At 41.8% G+C, this 20,319-nt stretch overlaps 1 protein-coding gene across 1 annotated transcript in view; it reads left to right on the top strand.

Annotated features, from left to right (window-relative positions):
• The window catches only part of PLCB1 (phospholipase C beta 1), a 633,260-nt gene that overhangs the window by 387,694 nt on the left and 225,247 nt on the right, over positions 1 to 20,319 (top strand). The window contains exon 4 of the mRNA XM_065400502.1: positions 11,315 to 11,455. Coding sequence (XP_065256574.1) covers positions 11,315 to 11,455 — 141 coding nt within the window. The remainder of the gene's footprint in view (positions 1 to 11,314; positions 11,456 to 20,319) is intronic.

Raw genomic sequence — 20,319 nt, 5'->3', positions numbered from 1 at the left:
GGCAATCAAGCTTTGTTGGATCAAGACTGTAAGCTGGTGGGCCCACTTGCCAGCCAGTGCATCAAATTAAGCAGCAGAATTTCAGTCCCTTTCTTTAGGGAAAGGTTTATTTCACCAAACCAGAACATTCCAACATAAATCAAACAGATAAATCAGGTCCTGCTGCCTGACCTCTTTCCAGGTCCTTTCCTATGACCTAGGGTGTCTTGCAGGTCTTCCTCCCCACTGAACTGCTTGTTGGCCTAAGGACCAGATGACTTTAGACTATCACCTCCTTCGTGACCTCAGACCCATCACTGGGGAGACAGCTAACTGGTCACAGGTGGGGCTAAGAGCACATCCCTTGGAAGGCCAAACCTTCTTTGGGCATGACCTAAAAGGGGAGTATTTTGCCATTTATCAGAATTATCACTTGCATCCCAATTTCTTCATATATGCCAGGGGTAATAATTTTAGCAAAAAAATGTGCAGGGAAGGTGGTAATGAGTTTTCTATAGTTCTCTGTGCCACCCCAAATATAAATGCACAGCTGGAATGGGCTGGGTATCTACACCTGTGATTCAGGGAGTCATTTCAGTTTTCAATAGGAGGGTCAGGTCCAGGAGCCTGTAAGATTTTGGACATTTTTGAAGGATAAAATGTAAAAATCAGTCTATTTCAGGAGCATTTCTTGTGATTATTTCCTATATCTTTTATAACAATTCATATAGATTTACTACAACAAAATTAACCAACACAGGCCAGACAGGCAATTTTTAAAGCTAAGTAATCTGCATCTGTGGCATGCAGACCCAGTACCAAATAAAACCTATTTTTCAAGCTTATAAAACAACAAATTCAAAACACACAGGAGACAAATACAGTAAAATATTATTGATCCCCTGGCCTTGATGTATCCATCTTTTAGTCTTTGCACCGCAAGCAGTGTAATCACGCAGTATGATATATTGCTACTATTTTTAGTAGAGAAAGATCGAATGATTTACTTTAAAAATATAAAATCTACTTACCCCCATATATGTAATCCCCCATTATAAGGCCGGAATGACATTTACTGCAGTCTGCGGTGTAGTCCCTGGTGGTTTCAAATCCAAGCAGAATTCTGGATGGTTTCATAGCTCTCCTTATTCTAATTTAAAACATTATCTATGCATAATGAACTTCTGAAGTCGGTCCATTAAACTGTTTATAAATGAGTGTTTTAGTAGCTAGTTAATCATATTTCAGATTGTGGAGAGGAGAATGAATTTAAGAATGGCCATATTGGGTCAGACCAATGGTCCATCTAGCCCAGTGTCCTGTCTTCCAACAGTGGGCAACATCAGATGCGTCAAAGAGAATGAACAGAACAGGCAATCATCAAGTGATCCATGCCCTGTCATCCAGTCCCAGCATCTGGCAGTCAGAGGTTTAGGGACACCCAGAGCATGGGGTTACTGACCATCTTGGCTAATACCATAGATGTTATCCTCCATGAATTTATCTTATTCTTTTTTGAACAAAGTTGTACTTTTGGCCTTCACAACATCCCCTGGCAATGAGTTCCACAGGCTGTTTGTACATTGTGTGAAAAAGTACTTCCTTTTATTTGTTTTAAACCTGCTGCCTATTACTTTCATTGGGTGACCCCTGGTTCTTGTGTTAAGTGCAGGGTTAAATAACACTTCATTAGTCACTTTCTCCTCACCATTCCTGATTTTATAGACCTCCATCACATGCCCCCTTAGTCATCTCCTTTCCAAGCTCATTAATCCCAGTCTTTTTAATCTGTCCTCAGATGGAAGCTGTTCCATATCCTTAATAATTTTTGTTGCCCTTCTCTGTATCTTTATCATTTCTAATATATCTTTTTTGAGATGGGGTGACCAGAACTGCACACAATATTCAAGGGGTGGGATTTGTACTATGGATTTGTATAGAAGCATTATGATATTTACTGTCTTATTCTCTATCCCTTTCGTAATGGTTCCTAACATTCTGTTAGCTTTTTTGACTGCTGCTGCACATAAATGCAGAACTATCCACAATGAATCCAAGATCTGTTTCTTCAGTGATAACAGATGGTTTAGAACGCGCCATTTTATATAATGTGCACTACTTTGCATTCATCAACATTGACTTTCATCGGTCATTTTGTTGCCCAGTTACCCAGTTTTGTGAGATCCCTTTGTGACTCTTTGTACGTAACTATCTTGAGTAGTTTTGTATCATCTACAAACTTTGCACTGTTTATCCCTTTTTCCAGATCATTTATGAATATGTTGAACAGCAGTGGTCCCAATACAGACCCCTGGGGGATCCCTCCATTTAGCTCTCTCCATTCTGAAAACTGACCATTTATCCCTACTCTTTATTTCCTGTGTATTAACCAGTTACTGGTCCATGAGGGGACCTTCCCTCTTATCCCATGACTGTTTACTTTGCCTTAGAGCCTTTTCTGAGGTACATTGTCAAAGGCTTTCTGAAAGTCCAAGTACACTAAGTCCACTGGATCACCCTTGCCCACATGTTTGTTGATCCCCTCAAAGAATTATAGTGGATTGCTGAAGCATGATTTCCTTTTACAAAAGCCATGTTAACTCTTCCTCAACATACCATCTTCATCTATGTGTCTGATAATTCTGTTCATTACTATAGTTTCAATCAGTTTGCCTGGTACTCAAGTTACCCTTACCGACCGGTAATTGCCAGGATCACCTCTGGAGCCTTTTAAAAAATTGGTGTCACATTAGCTATCCTCCAGTCATCTGGTACAGAGGATGATTTAAGTGATAGGTTACATTCCACAGTTAGTAGTTCTGCAATTTCGTATTTGAGTTCTTTCAAAACTCTTTGTTGAATACTATCTGGTCTTGGTGACTTATTACTGTTTAAACAATTCATTTAGTACTGTTGAAATAATTTATTTCTGACAGGCATGGTGGAGGTGTGAGAATCTGAGGTATATATTTTAGAGATTGAAGCTGGAGCATTTTTCACTAACAACAACACTGTTTGAAGGGAAAAAATTAAAAAAGGACATGGCAGCAAAAAATTTTCTGACATCTTCTATAATAGTGAATAACATCTTGGCCTTGGCATGGTCAGAATAGCGTATGGCATTGTTGACATCCAGCAGCAAACCCTTTAGTCTAAGTTGACAGACTTGGGTTCACATTGCTGTGCTAAAAAAAAAAAGCTGTGTAGCTTTAAGTTGCAGCTCTGGTTCGGAAGCCCTCCCCCCTCGGCCCTTCAGAGCCTGAGCTCCAGCCCAAGCCGCAGTGTCTACACAGATGCTTTTTAGCATCACAGTGAGAGCCTCTCACCCGGGGCTGGGAGGCTTGCTGCCACGGGCTATGTAAACATACCCTGAGAATATGTCTATACTGCATTTAAAAACCTGTGGCTGGCCCATACCACCTGAGTTGGGCTTGGGGGGCTCAGGCTAAGGGGCTGTTTAATTGCAGTGTAGACGTTTGGGCTCGGGCTCCAACCCAAGCTCCGGGATCCTCCTTGCTGGGTCCGAGAGTCTACACCTCCGTTAAACCTGAGCAAGCCCGAGTCAGCTAGCATGGGCTAGCCACATGTGTCTGTTTGCAGTGTAGACATACCCTCAGAGGCCCAAAGCACCAAATCGCTTTGGCACTCTTCTGCCTTTGTGGATCTTAAGCAATCTTTAACTCTCTTTAGCCCAGAGAAGTACCTCTCATTTGATGCTATAGAAACTGAGAGGCTCAACACATTGTCAACAGTTGACCACGAAGACGAATAGTCTCTCGGTAACTCGTTCAGAACATTCCAAAATTCAGAAATTGATGTCGATTATTTTTGTGCATACTCTGCATCCTGGCAGCTTCACCTTCTGCATCAAGACTGTGAAAATAGGTGCCTGTTGGTGCAAAGCGATCTACTGTTGTCTTTAGAGCAGTATAATCAAGAAAACTGTCACTATTTAGATTACAGCCATTTAGTGCAGAAAGCAAGCTAGAGTTAGAGGTTAGAGCTAATCAAGAATTCTGCCAACGCAGGGTAATAGAAATCAATTGTGATATGTTCTTGACTGCTCTTGGGAATGTCATATGCAGATGACTGACCCACTGTGCCAGGAACAAAGAACTGTGCCAGCTTGGAGGATATGTTGCTCAAAATCTTGATTTCCTCCCCCCCCCCAAAACTAAGAGCCTTAGCAAAAAAAAAAAAAAAGGAGCTCCTCAGTCTCTCCAACAGGCCATTTGCAGTGCGAGCTGCTGCTCAATAGCCTCTAATATTTCCAGTACTTTGCCACATCTTGCTTGCCGTTTTTCGAGGGAATCATAATGGAAAAACCAACTAGTTTCAAGCGTAAGTGCCTTCTGGCGTAGCTCTTGTAGTGCTTTAACGAAAAGTTCATGGCACTTGTAACTACTCTTGAGGAAGATATGGACCTCCTTTAGAAAATGTAAAGACTTCCTGATACTAGGTGATGCTAGAACATGTCTACAATAACAAGGTTAAACCCATGAGCATGAGAATGCACGTAAATAGCACATGTAACATTTTCTAGAATTCGAATGTGCACTCCTATTAAATGACCACTCAGCACAGAAACTCCATCAGAGCACTGGGCAGCAATGTAATTGATAACAAGCTTCAAAGGCTGTAGGTCTTGTATGATCAGGTTAGAAACCGATCCAGCATTTAGGTTTTCCATGTGGAAGCACGTTCAAGCTCTTTCCTGAATTATTCCTTTTCTGTGGTTATGCACTAGGAGACACAGAAGTTCTTTTTTTTTAAATTCATTTTTAGTTTTGTCAGCAAGAACATAAAAATACTTGACTTGTCTGACCTCTTCAACAATGCTTTCTCTCAGGACTTCTGCAGTAGAATGTATTCTGGACTGGTGAGCTGTATAATGTCCCTAGCTGCTTGTCAGTCAGTTCAAAAGGCTGGGTTTAGTAGAACCAACCAGCTCCAGAATTTCAGTGTAATTTCCTCTAAAGCTGGAGTTGTGTGTTTCATCGTGCGCCTGAAAAGCACTATCTTGTCTTGCACAGAGTATGAAATACCTTAAAAGTATTTCGACATGCTGTCGATTTTCGGTGATACCATCATGATGGCTGGCAATGAGCATATCCGTAACTCATCCTGAACCACTGGATGCTCTCTCATGCCTAGAACTGAGTGCATGTGGTTTGAACAAACTTTGAAAATCTTTCCATTTCTTAAAGCCTCTCTCAAGGAATGTTCTGTTGCCAGTCTTTTCTCCTGGTCTCATGTTGCTTTGAGTAGCAAAGTGACATCATGGAAAACGAAAGACAGAATGCATTACAGCTGAGTATTCAGGTAATGGGTACAATGAAAACCAACTACACTTGAAATGCCAACCGTTTGTAAGAGAATATGAATTCAGTTTAGGCTGGACTGGTTGGCCAATTTTGCCCAATGAAATATCTACAGGTGTGAAGGGTGCTATTATTATTCCACCATGAATAAGTAACAAACCCTGCCTAACACAACCTTCCACTGCTGCTACTGGCACAGGCGGCTTCCTGATGTGTGCAGGTGGTGGCCACTGGTGATGTGTGGCCACCACTAGGATTATCATCCAGTATGTTTTGACAGCAGGTCACTGTTACCACAATTCTTTTTCACAGATGGCTCTTCATTTCCATAATTTTCAAGGGCCTTTTTCAATGGTGGCACAGGCTCCATTGTACACTTCAAAAATAAAAATAACGTTGAGAAGAATATGTACACAAAAACATACTAATCATACAATGTCCATTATTATTATTGAGGGTGTTTGTTGCCTGGTTTAGAAATGTCTCCAATGGCAGGACCGTTTTTAGTCTTCATTTTTGTTTTAAATGAAATGTTCAAGTTTGTTAGACTGCAGATACCATTCAAATTAGATTTACAAAGAATTTTCTCAAATGGAAGTTTTACAATACTTATATTTCTTAAACAAAAAGCAAAAAATACCATGATCAACCAACCAACATGACCCTTCATCCAACATCCCACCTTCAATGAATCTATCCTTTTAACAGATTCTGTACACAATCTGCAGCTTGCCTAAGACTAACCAAGCTATCTTTCCCATGGCAGCGCACCCTTCTGGTAACCCTGGACTTGAACTCTCTGAATGTTTTCTTCTGCAGAAATATTAACTGGTGATTTAAACTTTAGAAGCAATTAGCTAATGCCTTATTGCGCTCTCATAGCACATTATGAATAAACATAATGAAAAATATAGGTAGTTAAAGTGTTTTGCTAATTAAGGAAAGTCCATGACAAGAAAATTATAGATGAATAAAGAGAACCTAACTCGCTTCACTTGCGGAGGTGCTACTAATATAATCAGTAAAAAAAAGTTTGCCGAAGAGCTAAATCAACTTTATTTCTGCCTGAAACTGACAGAAAATCAAAAATAAACTTTTTAAATAAATGTACTACATTAGGAATAATAACCAGATACAAACATTAGACCCCATCATTTTGTATGTATAGTTGGGATTATGTTTTTCAGTGTGCTTACTGACCTGTAACTGTCAGGATCGCCTCTGGAGCCTTTTTTAAAAATTGGTGTTACATTAGCTATCTTCCAGTCATCTGGTACAGAGGCTGATTTAAATGATAGGTTACATACCACAGCTAATAGTTCTGCAATTTCACATTTGAGTTCCTTCAGAACTCTTGGGTGAATACCATCTGGTCCTGGTGACTTATTACTGTTTAATTTATCAGTTTGTTCCAAAACCTCCTCTACTGATCCCTCAATCTGGGACAGTTCTTCAGATTTGTCCCCTAAAAAGAATGGTTTAAGTGTGGGAATCTCCCTGACAGTCTCTGCAGTGAAGACCGATGCAAAGAATTCATTTAGCTTCTCAGCAAAGGCCTTGTCTTCCTTAAGTGCTCCTTTAGCATCTTGATCATCCAGTGGCCCCAGTGATTGTTTGGCAGACTTCTTGCTTCTGATGTGCTTAAGGAAAAATTTCCGTTAGTTTTTGTGTCTTTAGCTATTTGCTCTTCAAACTCTTATTTGGCCTTCCTAATTACACTTTTACACATGACTTGCCAGAGTTTATGGTCCTTTATATTTTTCTCAGTAGGATTTGCCGTGTGATGTTTAAAAGATGCCTTTTTGTCTCTTAACTGCCTCTTTACTCTTTTTTATAGCCATGGTGGTATTTTATTTTATTTTTGGTCCTCTTACTGTTGTTGTTTTTTATTTGGGGTATACATTTAGTTTCAGCCTCTATTATGGTGTTTTTAAAAAGTTTTCATGCAGCTTCCAGACATTTCACTCTTGTGACTGTTCCTTTTAATTAACTAGCTTCCTCATTTTTGTGTAGGTCTCCTTTTTTGAAGGTAAATACTATCGTAGTGGGTTTCTTTGGTATTTTCCTCCTTACAAGGATGTTGAATTTAATTACATTATGGTGGCTATTCCTGAGTGGTTCAGCTGTATTCGCCACTTAGACCAGATCCTGTGCTTCATTTAGGACTATATCAAGAATTGCTTCTCTTCTTGTGGGTTCCGGGACTAGCTGCTCCAAGAAGTAGTCATTAATGGTGTCTAGAAATTTTATTTCTGCATCCCGTCCTGAGGTGACCTGTACCCAGTCAATATGGGGATAGTTGAAATCCCCCGTTATTGTTGGGTTTTCTGTTTTTGTAGCCTCTCTAATCTCCCGGAGCATTTCACAGTCACCATCACCATCCTGGTCAGGTGGTCTGTAGTACATTCTTACTGTTCTACTCTTATTATTGAAGCACGGCATTTCTATCCAGAGAGATTCTATGGTAGAGTTTCAGTCATTTAAGATTTTTACTATATTTGACTTTATGCTTTCGTTCACGTATGGTGCAACTCCTCTGCCAGCATGACCTACGCTGTCACTCCTAGATATTTTGTACCCTGGTATTACTTGGTCCCATTGTATCATTGTTCCACCAAGTTTCTGTGATGCCTATTATATCAATATCCTCATTTAATACCAGGCACTCAAGTTCACCCATTTTAGTTCTTAGACTTTTGTATACAAGCATTATAAAATATGTCAATATTTAATTGTCTGCCTTCGTGTAATGTAATTGAATGGGATTCTTTTTCATTTGATTGTCTCTTCAGTTTCTACCTGTACTTTATCAACTACTGTCCTCTCATCTTTACGAGGATATACAATATGCCCCTTAATAAATCTTCCCCTAGGGATATCTCTGTGTGAACTGTGTGCTCCTCTGCACCTGTCAGCTTTCCTCCAGCCCTTAGTTTAAAAACTCCTCTATAGCCTTTTTAATTTTACATGCCAGCAGACTGGTTCTGTTTTAGTTTAGGTGGAGCCCATCCTTCCTGTGTAGGCTCCTCTTTTCCCAAAAGGTTCCTCCTTCCTAATACAGACGCTCTCCTGGTTACGCAAACCCAACTTACGGAAATCTGCACTTACGGAAAAAGTTCCATAAGTTCCATAAGCTTAATTGCGTAATTGTCAGAGATACATTCCCAACTTACACAAAATTCGACTTACGCAAGGCGTTCCGGAACGGAACTCTTGCATAAGTCGGGGAGCATCTGTAAAGCAAAATCCCTGCTCTGTATACCATCGTCTCATCCATGCCTTGAGACCCTCCAGTTTTGCCTGTCTAACTGGCTCTTCATGTGAAACTGGAAGCATTTCAGAGAATGTTACCATGGAGGTCCTGGACTTTAATCTCTTACCTGGCAACCTAAATTTGGACTCCAAAACCTCTTTCCCACCTTTCCTTTTGTCGTTGGTACCTACATGTACCACGACCTCCAGTTTCTGCTCAACACTGCACATAAGTCTATCTAGATGTCTCAAAAACCATGTAGATGTCTCACAACCTTCACACCCTTCAGGCAATTCACCATGCGGTTCTCTCAGTCATCACAACCCAACTATTTATATTTTTAATAATTGAATCCCACATTACTGTTCCCTGTCTCTCCCTAATAACTGAGGTCCTCTTCCTTGTAGGGGTATCCTCAGTGTGAGAGGATACCATGACATCAGTTGTAAGGAGAGTCCCAACTATAGGATTGTTTCCCTCTGTTCCAGCTTGATGTTTTCCTTCACTGAGACTTTTATCCTCCTCAGCAGCACAGAGGCTGTCAAACTGAGGGAGGTACTGCTCTGCTATGTCCTGAAAAGTCTCTTTTTTGTACCTCTCTGTCTTCCTTAGGTCCTTAGTTCAGACCCTCTGGTCTCGAGAGCCTATACTTGCACTCTGAGGGCTCTGAGTAGCTTTCACCGAATGCACACACATACCTCCTGCCCACAAGGGCATGCTAATACATGCTGCATTCAGTGCAATAAACTGGATAGGCCCCACTCTGTTGCTGGACTTCAGCCTGCATTATTTTTACTCTTCGGTAAAGATTGAGTAAATCTTGTACACGCTGTGTTCTGATTGAAAAGTCTACATTTCTTCTCAGTCTGTTTTTCTCCTCTCCCAGCAGCGAGTTGACATCATCTCTGTGTTTTTCTTCTTGCCGTCACGCTCCATTGGCCACACCTCCTGCTTTTATATTCCTTTGCCGTTTGTGTCTGAGGTGTGAAAACCTGTCATTAACTTGTTTATCCATGAGGCCTGCTTTGGTTCAGAGCACAAACCATAATATTCCTCATCTACAACATATTTGAATAGGCTTATTATTCTGTCTCCTTTCCTACGCAATTTACCGTTGTACCCAATATTTAAAGAAGCTCAGCATCCCGTGAAAGACAGTTTTCTATTTCCTTCCAATTAACATGTGGTGCTTCAAAATATTCCTTCGAACCAGGGTAAGCATTCAGTAGATACATATAAGCCATGCATGCAAATGCATGTAATACCTATCAGAAGATGTCCTTGTTAGATTAATGTCTACTAGCATGTTGATATTCCTCCTGTGCTGAGATCTCCCTATTTTCCAAGATAAATGGTCATTTTCACACACTGACATTCATCATCCTGCTATAATAAACCCCATTTACATAGGACAATCAGCACTTAGTTTGTCACTCTGAGGGTATTTGTGTTTTGAAGAACGGTAGCATGAATAATAATTGCATTTACTTAACGGGGGAAAAGTTTACATGAGAGCTAAATGGGAGCTGCTATTATATCTGTCTTTCACAGATCACAAGTGATTCAATTCACTAGAGAGATTTCATTGTGTCTTAACTTTGCTGAAGGAATGCGACTGTTGGTTTTCATTTAACCCAATAGGGATCTGATTCGCTTGGCCGATTTTTATATTTATAACATTCTGAAAAATTTTACCTTTGAAAGAAGCTTACGCTTTCAGATTGTGCTAGCCCTCTACAAAGGGGTGAATGTCACCCTGTTTGACTTCAAAAAAATTCTTCCATCCAGCTGTCATTGCCTGAAGACTGTAAACTCTTCAGGACATTGTTCTGAGTTTGGAAAGCACCTAGCACAGAGGCTCTCAAACTTTAGCAGCCCGAGGACCCCCATTTTGATTTAAAATTTTTCGGGGATCCCCAAACCCCCCCTGCGCCGCAGACCCCAGTTTGAGAAATGCTGACCTAGCACATTGGTTGGCACTGCTGCAGTCTAAATCATCAGAAGCCAAGAGATAAACAAATATCCTGAAACAAGTTCTTGCTAGAGATTGTGTTACCAGTACCAAAACTCAGTTACTATATTTAACTGCAAGATTAATTAAATATCTCTTCACTATTCAGAAATGGTGTGCATTTGTTTGTACAACGCTGCTCCTAGAGATTAATATTGCTATAAGAGCACGGGACTGGAAATCCTGCAAACTAAATATATCTGAATTATAACTTTCAATTAAAATAATATGTTTTATTATTTTCTTAAAAGGTCTCTTGGGACATGGGGGGAGGGAAGGGAGTGGAGTAAAAATACATTGTTCTGTTATACATGATGGTGTCGTTTCCAATTATTCTGTTTGAATTCTTTGTGGGGGAAGAAATCAGTTGAAATCCTTTTCTTCCCACTTTGGGCCTGATCCAAAATCCATTAAAATCACTGACTTCAGTGGACTTTGGATCAGGCTCTATGGCTGTGTTTAAGCAAAGCACTTATAAGCACATGATTAACTTTAAGGGGGCCAGGTGGGTGGGAAACTTTAAGAGGCCCTGATAATCTGTCCTCTTCGCTGCACCCATCCAGAGATCAGGCTTATTGGAAAATCAAGATCAAGTCTTTCACTGTTCCCAGAGGTGATAACTTCAGATATTTGCAGTGAGGAATGAACCAGGCCAGAAATGTAGATGATGCTTAAAATGTTCACGTCTCTCAAAATGCAAGTTATTTTGCAAATCAGATGTTTACTGTCTCACAATATATTTACTTGCAGGATCCAAAATTGCGTGAACTGTTGGATGCTGGGAACCTAGGAGGTCGGCTGGAGAATCGAATGATAACTGTTGTCTATGGTCCAGACCTGGTCAATATATCATACTTGAACTTAGTGGCATTTCAAGACGAAATAGCAAAGGTACTGTACATTCAATGTTATCATTATTTACATTTATGAGGATTATTATTGTTTTATTTATTATTCAAATAGAGAAAAGGAGGGGATTGTTAAGATGCACTCATGGATGAAATCAGCTTGCTGTTAGAGAAATATACTGTACTGCATCACAGCAGCAAAGTGTATTCATGAGAGTATTCATGGGAAATTGTAAGCCATTGGTGTCTTTATCCTCAGAACATTGCTGGTTATTCTCTTTGCGCTGCCAGAATGAGTGTTTTGTAAACTATTGTATGTCCAACAAATTGCCTCCGCATCAAAGAATGCATTGTGAATTTCCAATAATGATTCAGTATTTATCAACACCCATCACATGTTATTTCCTGTTCTGTGGAAATTCTGGGATATCCATGATACCACCGTGTGAAAACTGTTGACTTTTTAATGTTGTCCTAGGTCAAAGTAATGAATTGAGGTTTGAGAATCTATTTATCTGCACCTGCCTATTTATAAACTGTTATGCCAGCAATGGCACATGGCTTATACACCTAACCTTTCTTGTGTGTGCAAAGGTTAGCACTGCACAAATTTTTAGCATAGCTTTTCTCCACTCTTAGTCATTACCACATGTAAACACTATTTTTGTACAGTTTTACAGTACAGGCAAGTTGTATAAAATTAACGTGTGTATTCAGCAAAATACAACAGATTTTTAAGGCACGCTTTAATTCCCTGTCTTCAAATACCTCTTAAAAGCCTACAATCATTTCATTATAATCATAGTATTTTTTTCTTCAAGGGGCTTTCCCCCAAACTGGAATTAATGGGCTATTCTTCACCCCCACCTCCACACAAACAGACAGACTGTTCTGCTGATGGAGTTTCAGCTCCAAGACTTCCACGGACTCAACAGGCTTCCTTATTCTTTTCATCCAGCAGATCATGAAGTCCGCTAGACTGGCCAGGGATGGTAGTCTTTATAGACTCCTGCTCTTTGTCTAGGGAAGGGGATATTTTCATTACTTACCAGCACCCTTTGGCCACTCAGCTAACCATCTTCTGAGGGAGGGCAACCTTGGCACCAGAGACCCACCCCCTGAGCAGAGCATCAACCCATGTGGGGAAGGACCTGAGCAGCAACCCATTTGTTCCTGTGAGGGTGTGGCTTACCTTTTCCCATGCAACTGCGATTGCAAACTCCCTCTGGCTGGTTGGTTGGTTAAGCCTTCAGCCAAACCACAGGTTCCTCCCTTTCTGGGTTATGCAGAAGTATAAACAAAACAAGTAACAGTAGTCTATGCAGTGCTCTTTGGGAACACCGGTCTGGAGTATATAAAAAATGCAGGACGGTTACTTCGTGGTACATTGTACAGCTAGGCTGCTAAGAAACCCAACACAGTTTTATTCTTCATGGGAGGAAGCACTTGAAATAAACATGAATAAATGGAAAAAGAATTTGAAGGAAGATGTAAAGGCATAACAAAGCTGAACTGCGCAAATCTGCTCACTCTTTGGAAGAAAGTGGAAATGAACTAACACAGGATGAGTTGTATGCCCTTCTTTTCTGTTTTCCAATCTAGCCATCCTGGGTCAAAGTCATGATCTGTTTGCTATCTGAAGGAAAAATTCAGAAATTCTGTTATGTGCCCATCTCCTAGTTATTGATGGAAAGTGAAAATACAGTCAATAAAATTAGGTTCTGTGGAGGTTGAGCTACAGTAAATCCAGAGTTGATCCCTTTGATTTTAGTAACTAAGATCTGAATCAGGCCCTTAATTTATCCTTATTGATAATCTGACATATATGTAAACCAGTTGAGTTCATTTGTTACTGATCTGTGTAAGGCAGTATGTCCTGAGGGGAGGATTTTCAAAAGCATTCAGCACTGACGTAGCTCTGCTCTCATTAAAGTTATGCTAAAACTCCCACTTATTTCAGTGTGAAAATCCCACCCTGCTTGTATATACAACACTGTACTAAATAAGCCCACTAATTTTTCACAGGTCCAGTTCCTGCAATGAACTCCACAAGTGTAGATAGATCTGTGCACGCACATAAAGCCTCACTGTGGCATGGGGTCTGCTCATGTGGACCTCATTGCAGGATCAGGGCCTTATCAATGTAAGAGGAGATTTTCAAAATCCCAGATGGCAATTAGGCACCTAACTCCCATTGACTTTCCAAGGGAAGTAGGTGCCCAATTGCCATATGTGCCTTTGGAAACCTCTCCCGAGTCACTGGCATGCACAATTTGCTATTTTACCTTTCACCTGTCCTATGTTTGGGCTTGGCAGAATTTGATTTTTATTTTTTGCTGTTTTCTGCAGATAACGTCTATGTTTATTTTTAAGCACTTGCTTTAGATTTGTATTGATGTAAAGTTTTAAGATTGTGAAAAATTATGGGTTTTAAGCCTTTTTATTTTTATTGATTTAAATTTTTAGTTGTGGAATATCATGGGCGGAATCAGGCAGTGGGGTGGGTCAGACAGCAATAATTTAATGACAGTAGATGTTGAGATTCAAAAAGTTAAAGCTTTATAACTGTAAAACACAAATTGACAACATCACATGTCAAATATACAAAGTAAATATCCTTCAGTCAAACTCTGAAAAGATCTCAAGATGCATTTGTCTCATTTCGCCTATCTGTAAATTTCAATTATTATTGACGGAAACATTTTTGTGGGTTTGTGCATACAGTGAAATTGACGTTGATTGACATTTGCCAATAAAATCTAATCTTTTAAAGCCTGTGTATGTTATTTTTCAAGATAAAAGCCCTCACTCTGAAAAACGTAAACTAGAATTATTTGAAAAAGATCTTAACAAAGCAGTTTAAATAATCAAATTGTAATTTTTTTCTTACAGGAGTAGGTTTATATTTCTGTAGGATCTAAGTTTATTATTATTCAAGTTTTGAAATTAGTATATTTTCAAGCCTTTTACTGGTTATTCGGTTCAAAAGGTTCAGTTCCTCACCTCCGTTTTCTGAGTTGTGATAGAATTATTGAGGATATGAGCCTAAAGCTAAGCATTTATACTGATCGTGCTTTACATGATTTGAATAAAGAACTAGAAAATTTAAAATGAAGTCACAATACACTGTTTTGCTCACATTTCTATAGGTAAAATAAATCAGTTTTAATGCTCTCTAGGTGTGAGTTGAAGGTAACAGACATGCTGGTTAATGCAGAGAGTGCCTGTTTGTTCCTTTTTTTGTTAGGAATACAAGAAATGGATTAGTAGCGCAACTCTTGTTTATTTAAATGGGAGTTGTATGTGTGTATCAAGGAGAAGAATTTGCAGGGGATTCCAGACACATTGGGTCAACATCTGGGCTTGATTCTTGATTCTGGCATATATTGATGTAACTCAGTAGTAGCTTTGCTGTAACCAGTGAAATTGAGATGAGAATGAACCCTTCTATGTTTGTTTATTTTTCTCCTTTCCCTATATGATCAAGGGATACGTTTCCCCAGCCCAGTTTTGTCTGATCCTTTCCATTTGAACTACTCTTGAAAACCCTTGGAGCTTCTGGCTTCCTCTCCATTAACTGTCTTCAAAACATTTTTTTCTTTCTCCAGTAACCTAATCTCTGCCCCTTCAGACACCTGCTGTTTCCCATCATTATCTTTCTGATGGTTTCAGTCTTCATTTTTTGCATTCACTTCATCTTTATGCTCCTCTTCCGGAATCTGTTTTCAAAGCTATCAAAAATTCCTTCTCTTCACGTAGGAACTTATGCAGTCTCATCCACTAGTGTGATTGATATGATACATGAGTTTTAAGTATCATCAGTCTGGTCTGAAAGAGACTCCCTTACCTTTTTTAAAAGACAACTCTGACCACTGCATTCCTCTTTCATCTATCCTACATCCATTAGACTGTTATACAGTATCAGACTTCCCAGACAGACAAAGCTCCCAACTCTCTTATTTCCCAGTGACAGATCCTAATTTATTTTGTCTAGTGCTACATCTTTTAGGAACCTCATTTCCTTCTTTTCCATTTACTTAGAAAATGTTGTTGAAGAGAAAGATTTAGATGTTTTATACAGATAAGGAGCTCAAAAAGGAAGGTCCTCAATATAAAAATTGGGGAAATGAACAGTACCAATAGAAAGGGAACTGAGACAGGGCTAGAGCATGTGCTGGGTGTGTGGCAGTTCAAGGAACAACTGGATCTAGAGGGAAAGAGGATTGAGGGTTATGGAGACAGAGCAGGAAAGAGCAATGAACATAAATGGTGAAAGAGCAGGCATGTTGGGGTTGGTGTCCTGTTAATATCTGAAATGACGTATGTTCCCCTAGCTCTACGATGCTGACCTGGTTGCTGGCTTGCCCACGTTTTAACAACTCCATTATGCCCTTCTTGTTTCTCACAAGGATTGTATATTCTATGTCTGTGTGCAGTTTTGTTTCCCTTGCTAGTTTTGTTACTCCCCATGTGATTTGAGCTACCATCTCTTGTAGTAGATTTACTGATATGCTAACAACTCCAAAATCTCCCTCTCCAACCTAAGCCTCTTCCCCTCTGTCTCCTCCCAGATATGCCACTGTAGTGTCAAATTCATTATGTCCAAAATTGATGTTTTCAGGAACTCTGGTCTGTTTAGACGGCTGCAGGAAGGTATTTACTTCCCGGACCACAAAATAACTCTTGGGGATGTGGAGATGCCTATAGTCATCCTCGGGGACCCAGCCTACCCGCTAATGCCCTGGCTCATGAAGCCCTATACAGGTGCCCTGGACAGTGAAAAAGAACTCTTCAACTACCGTCTGAGCAAGTGCAGAATGGTGGTGGAGTGTGCTTTTGGACGTCTCAAGGGGAGATGGAGAAGCTTACTGACTCGCTCTGATCTCAGCGAAACCAATATCCCCATTGTTATTGCAGCTTGCTGTGTGCTCCACAATCTGTGTGAGAGCAAGGGGGAGACCTTTATGGCGGGGTGGGAGGTTGAGGCAAATAGCCTGGCTGCTGATTACGCCCAGCCAGACAGCCGTGCGATTAGAAGAGCCCAGCGGGACGCGCTGTGCATCCGGGAGGCTTTGAAAGCTAGGTTCCTGAGTGAGCAGGGTAACCTGTGACTATTAAGTTTGTTTACAGAGAAGCTGAACCTGCCCCCGTTTCTTTACCCAGTGAATGTTCACTATCCTCTCCAGTTACATACCCCGTTCACCCCGTTCCCCCCCTTCCAACACACGTTTAAAAATAAAATCACTGGAAATTTGTTAATGAACACCGTTTTCTTTATTACTGTTTTCGCGGTAAAGTGTTGAAACTGGGACGCAGACTGTGGTGGGGAGCGGGTGTAGTGTAGTGATGCAAAGGACGCTTCTAAACTCGAGGAATGACAGGCTCCTGCTCCTAGAATCCGCACTGGTGGACTGGTTGTTTCAACGGAGCCTGCCACCCTTCCTGTTCGGGACTCTGTGTGTGGGGGCTATGTGACTTTGTGGCAGGGGGAGGACAGTTACAGATCCCCTGCTGCGTGGCTCTGTGATCCAGGATAAGGACCGCTGCATAAGATCTCTAACCGCCCTCCCCCGCCACAAAGTCACATAACCTCCACACACACACAGAACATGAAAACCATCTCCCAGACTGACCAGGGTGCCTAGTGACTGCAATGTGTGTGTGACCTGCTGCTGAACCTGCCCCCGTGTCTGTACCCTGGTAAAGGTGACTGTCCTGTCCAATTACCAACCCCCTTCCCCCCCTTCAAACAGACTCTCCTCTAAAAGAACATGATGGAAACAGTAATTAACAGAAACGTATTTTTTATTAGCAACTACACAGTTAGGGGATGAAACTGGGACGGGGGCTTGGGTGAGGCGGGAAGGAAAGGACTTATCAAATTTTGGGGAATGACAGCCTTCTGCTACTTGAGCAGTCTGCAGGGGTGGAGTGACGGTTTTCACGGACTCTGCCGCCCCTCCTTCTTGGGACTTTGGGTGAGGGGGGTATGGGACTTTGTGGCGGGGGAGGGCGGTTACAGATAGACTGCAGCGGGGCTCTGTCCTCCTGCCTCCGGTCCTGCAGAACATCCACAAGGCGCTGGAGCGTGTCCGTTTGCTCCCCCTTTAGTCCAAGCAGCGTTTGAGTCGCCTGCTGGTCTTCCTGACGCCACCTCTCCTCCCGTTCAATGTGTGATCGATGGATTTGGGACATGTTCTCCCTCCACTGGGTCTGCTGGGCTGCCTCGGCTCGGGAGCAGCCCATAAGTTCCGAGAACATGTCCTCCCGTGTCCTTTTCTTTCTACGCCTAATCTGCGCCAGCCTCTGGGAGTGTGATGCCAGGGTAGGTCGGGAGACAGTCGCAGCTGTGGGATGGGAAAAAGGGAGTGAATTCCTCAGAAAGATAAATTTTTTTGTGAACAAAGAACATAGTCTTTCTCTGTGAACAAGACCATGCACAGCACCTATCACATGCGCACTCAGGACAAGGTCGAATTTTCGGCCTTCGCATTCAGTGCCTGGGGTCTTGCAGTGCAGATCAGACAAGTGGGACAGGACAGCGGAATTTGGGTAGCAGGCTGACATGGTAAGCCGTAGACTTGTGGCTGCTTAAAACTTTAATAGTAGCACTGCCCTCCTTTCACGTTCAAAGCAATGCTCCTAGCATTGGCCAGTTCCTGCTGACAGCAATTCGGCAAGCATGAACTCTGCCCCTGTCCCACCCCCTCGCGGCTGTCCCCAGGAAAGATCCCTGTATGCTGCCCCTCTCCCGCCTCCACCGCATGGCTGTAAACTGCTGGTTACACTTCTGTAAGGGAACAGGCAAGCAGTCCCAATACTAACATTCCCCTAATTCAAAGCAGGTCACCATGAGCGACATCACTCTGATGAGGATTTCAGAAACCGAGAAAGAACGCATGCTTCGTGAAAGCCTGCAAAGACCAGGGCCATATGCCGCCATGCTCTGCAAGGCAATGATCCCGGAGTACTTGCTGCTAGCCTGGCGCGGAAACGTTTCCTACTATGGAGGACACAATAAGGCCGCTCTCCCAAGGAACCTCATGCAAAGGCTTTCCAATTACCTCCAGGAGAGCTTCATGGAGATGTCCCATGAGGATTTCAGCTCTATCCCCGGACATATAGACCGAATTTTACTGTAGCTGCACTGGCAAGGACTAAACAGTAGAGCGCCTAGGGCAAACCAATCATCATAAACCGGACATTGTTAGATTTTTTTGCAGTAGTTGCACTGCCAAGGACTAAAACGTTAAGCGCCTAGGGCAAACTAATCATGAAAAACCCACTGTTAATATTAATGTTCTGTTCAAAATAAATGTTTACATGTTTAAAACACTTACCGACTGATCCTTCCCCTGATTCTGGGTCCGGGTTAACGCCTGGGGACGGTTGGTAGGGGATCTCTGTGAGGGTGATGAAGAGATCCTGGCTGTCTGGGAAATCAGCGTTGTAAGCGCTGTCGACTGCCTCGTCCTCCTCATCTCCTTCCTCATCTTCCCCGTCCGCTAACATCTCCGAGGAAGCGACAGTCGACAATATCCCATCCTCAGAGTCCACGGTCAGTGGTGGGGTAGTGGTGGCGGCCGCACCTAGGATGGAATGCAGTGCCTCGTAGAAACGGCATGTCTGGGGCTGGGATCCGGAGCGTCCGTTTGCCTCTTTGGTCTTCTGGTAGCCTTGTCTCAGCTCCTTGATTTTCACACGGCACTGCGTTGCATCCCGGCTGTATCCTCTCTCTGTCATGGCTTTTGAGATCTTCTCGTAGATCTTTGCATTCCGTCTTTTCGATCGCAGCTCCGAAAGCACGGACTCATCGCCCCACACAGCGATCAGATCCAAGACTTCCCGATCAGTCCATGCTGGGGCCCTCTTTCTGTTCTGAGATTGCATGGCCATGTCTGCTGGAGAGCTCTGCATCGTTGCCAGTGCTGCTGAGCTCGCCACGATGTCCAAACAGGAAATGAGATTCAAACTGCCCAGACAGGAAAAGGAATTCAAATTTTCCCGGGGCTTTTCCTGTGTGGCTGGTCAGAGCATCCGAGCTCGGACTGCTGTCCAGAGCGTCAACAGAGTGGTGCACTGTGGGATAGCTCCCGGAGCTATTACCGTCGATTTCCATCCACACCTAGCCTAATTCGACAAGGCCATGTCGAATTTAGCGCTACTCCCCTCGTTGGGGAGGAGTACAGAAGTCGAATTTAAGAGACCTCTATGTCGAACTAAATAGCTTCGTTGTGTGGACGGATGCAGAGTTAATTCGATTTAACGCTGCTAAATTCGACATAACCTCCTAGTGTAGACCAGGCCTTAGGGAAAGGTCATAGAGAGTTGATCCAAAGTCCAGTGAAGTCAGTGTTAAAACTCCACTACATTTGATTGGGCTTTGGATCAGGCCTTTAGCTAACAGTTTGTCATTTCCTCCATAAATGAGGGACAGTCCCTCATTTGTCTACATGGGGACACTCAGGAAGGTTAATCTGAATTAACTAACAGTGTGTAAGAGCATTAAATGAAATCAAATTAAGGCCACTTTAATTCAGAATAAAAATGTCTACATGGGTTTTTAATGCTGTTTATCTAATCCATGTTAAAAATTAATTTGGATTAACCTTCTTTAATGTCCCCTAGAAGATAAGCCTTAAGTGATTTATCTACAGCATGTGCCCAGATACCATATGGTCTGTGATATGTTTTTCAGTATACTTCTTTATTCTTCCAAATTTCCTTTTCTGTTAAAATAAGCAGTAAAATAAATAATAAAATAAGCAGTACAGAGACATGCTTTAAAAAAAAAAAGAAACGCATAAGATGTTTCATACCAGAGGATGCTGAAACATGCGACTTCAACAACATCAGATGGTAATCTTGAGCCAAAAACAAACATGCAAAAAACGTTGTCTTCACGCA

The sequence above is a fragment of the Emys orbicularis genome, chromosome 3 (genome assembly GCF_028017835.1).
Source record: "Emys orbicularis isolate rEmyOrb1 chromosome 3, rEmyOrb1.hap1, whole genome shotgun sequence".
NCBI lineage: Eukaryota > Metazoa > Chordata > Testudines > Emydidae > Emys > Emys orbicularis.
Note: the sequence above shows the minus strand (reverse complement) of the source record. Positions and strands in the feature narration are given on the sequence as shown.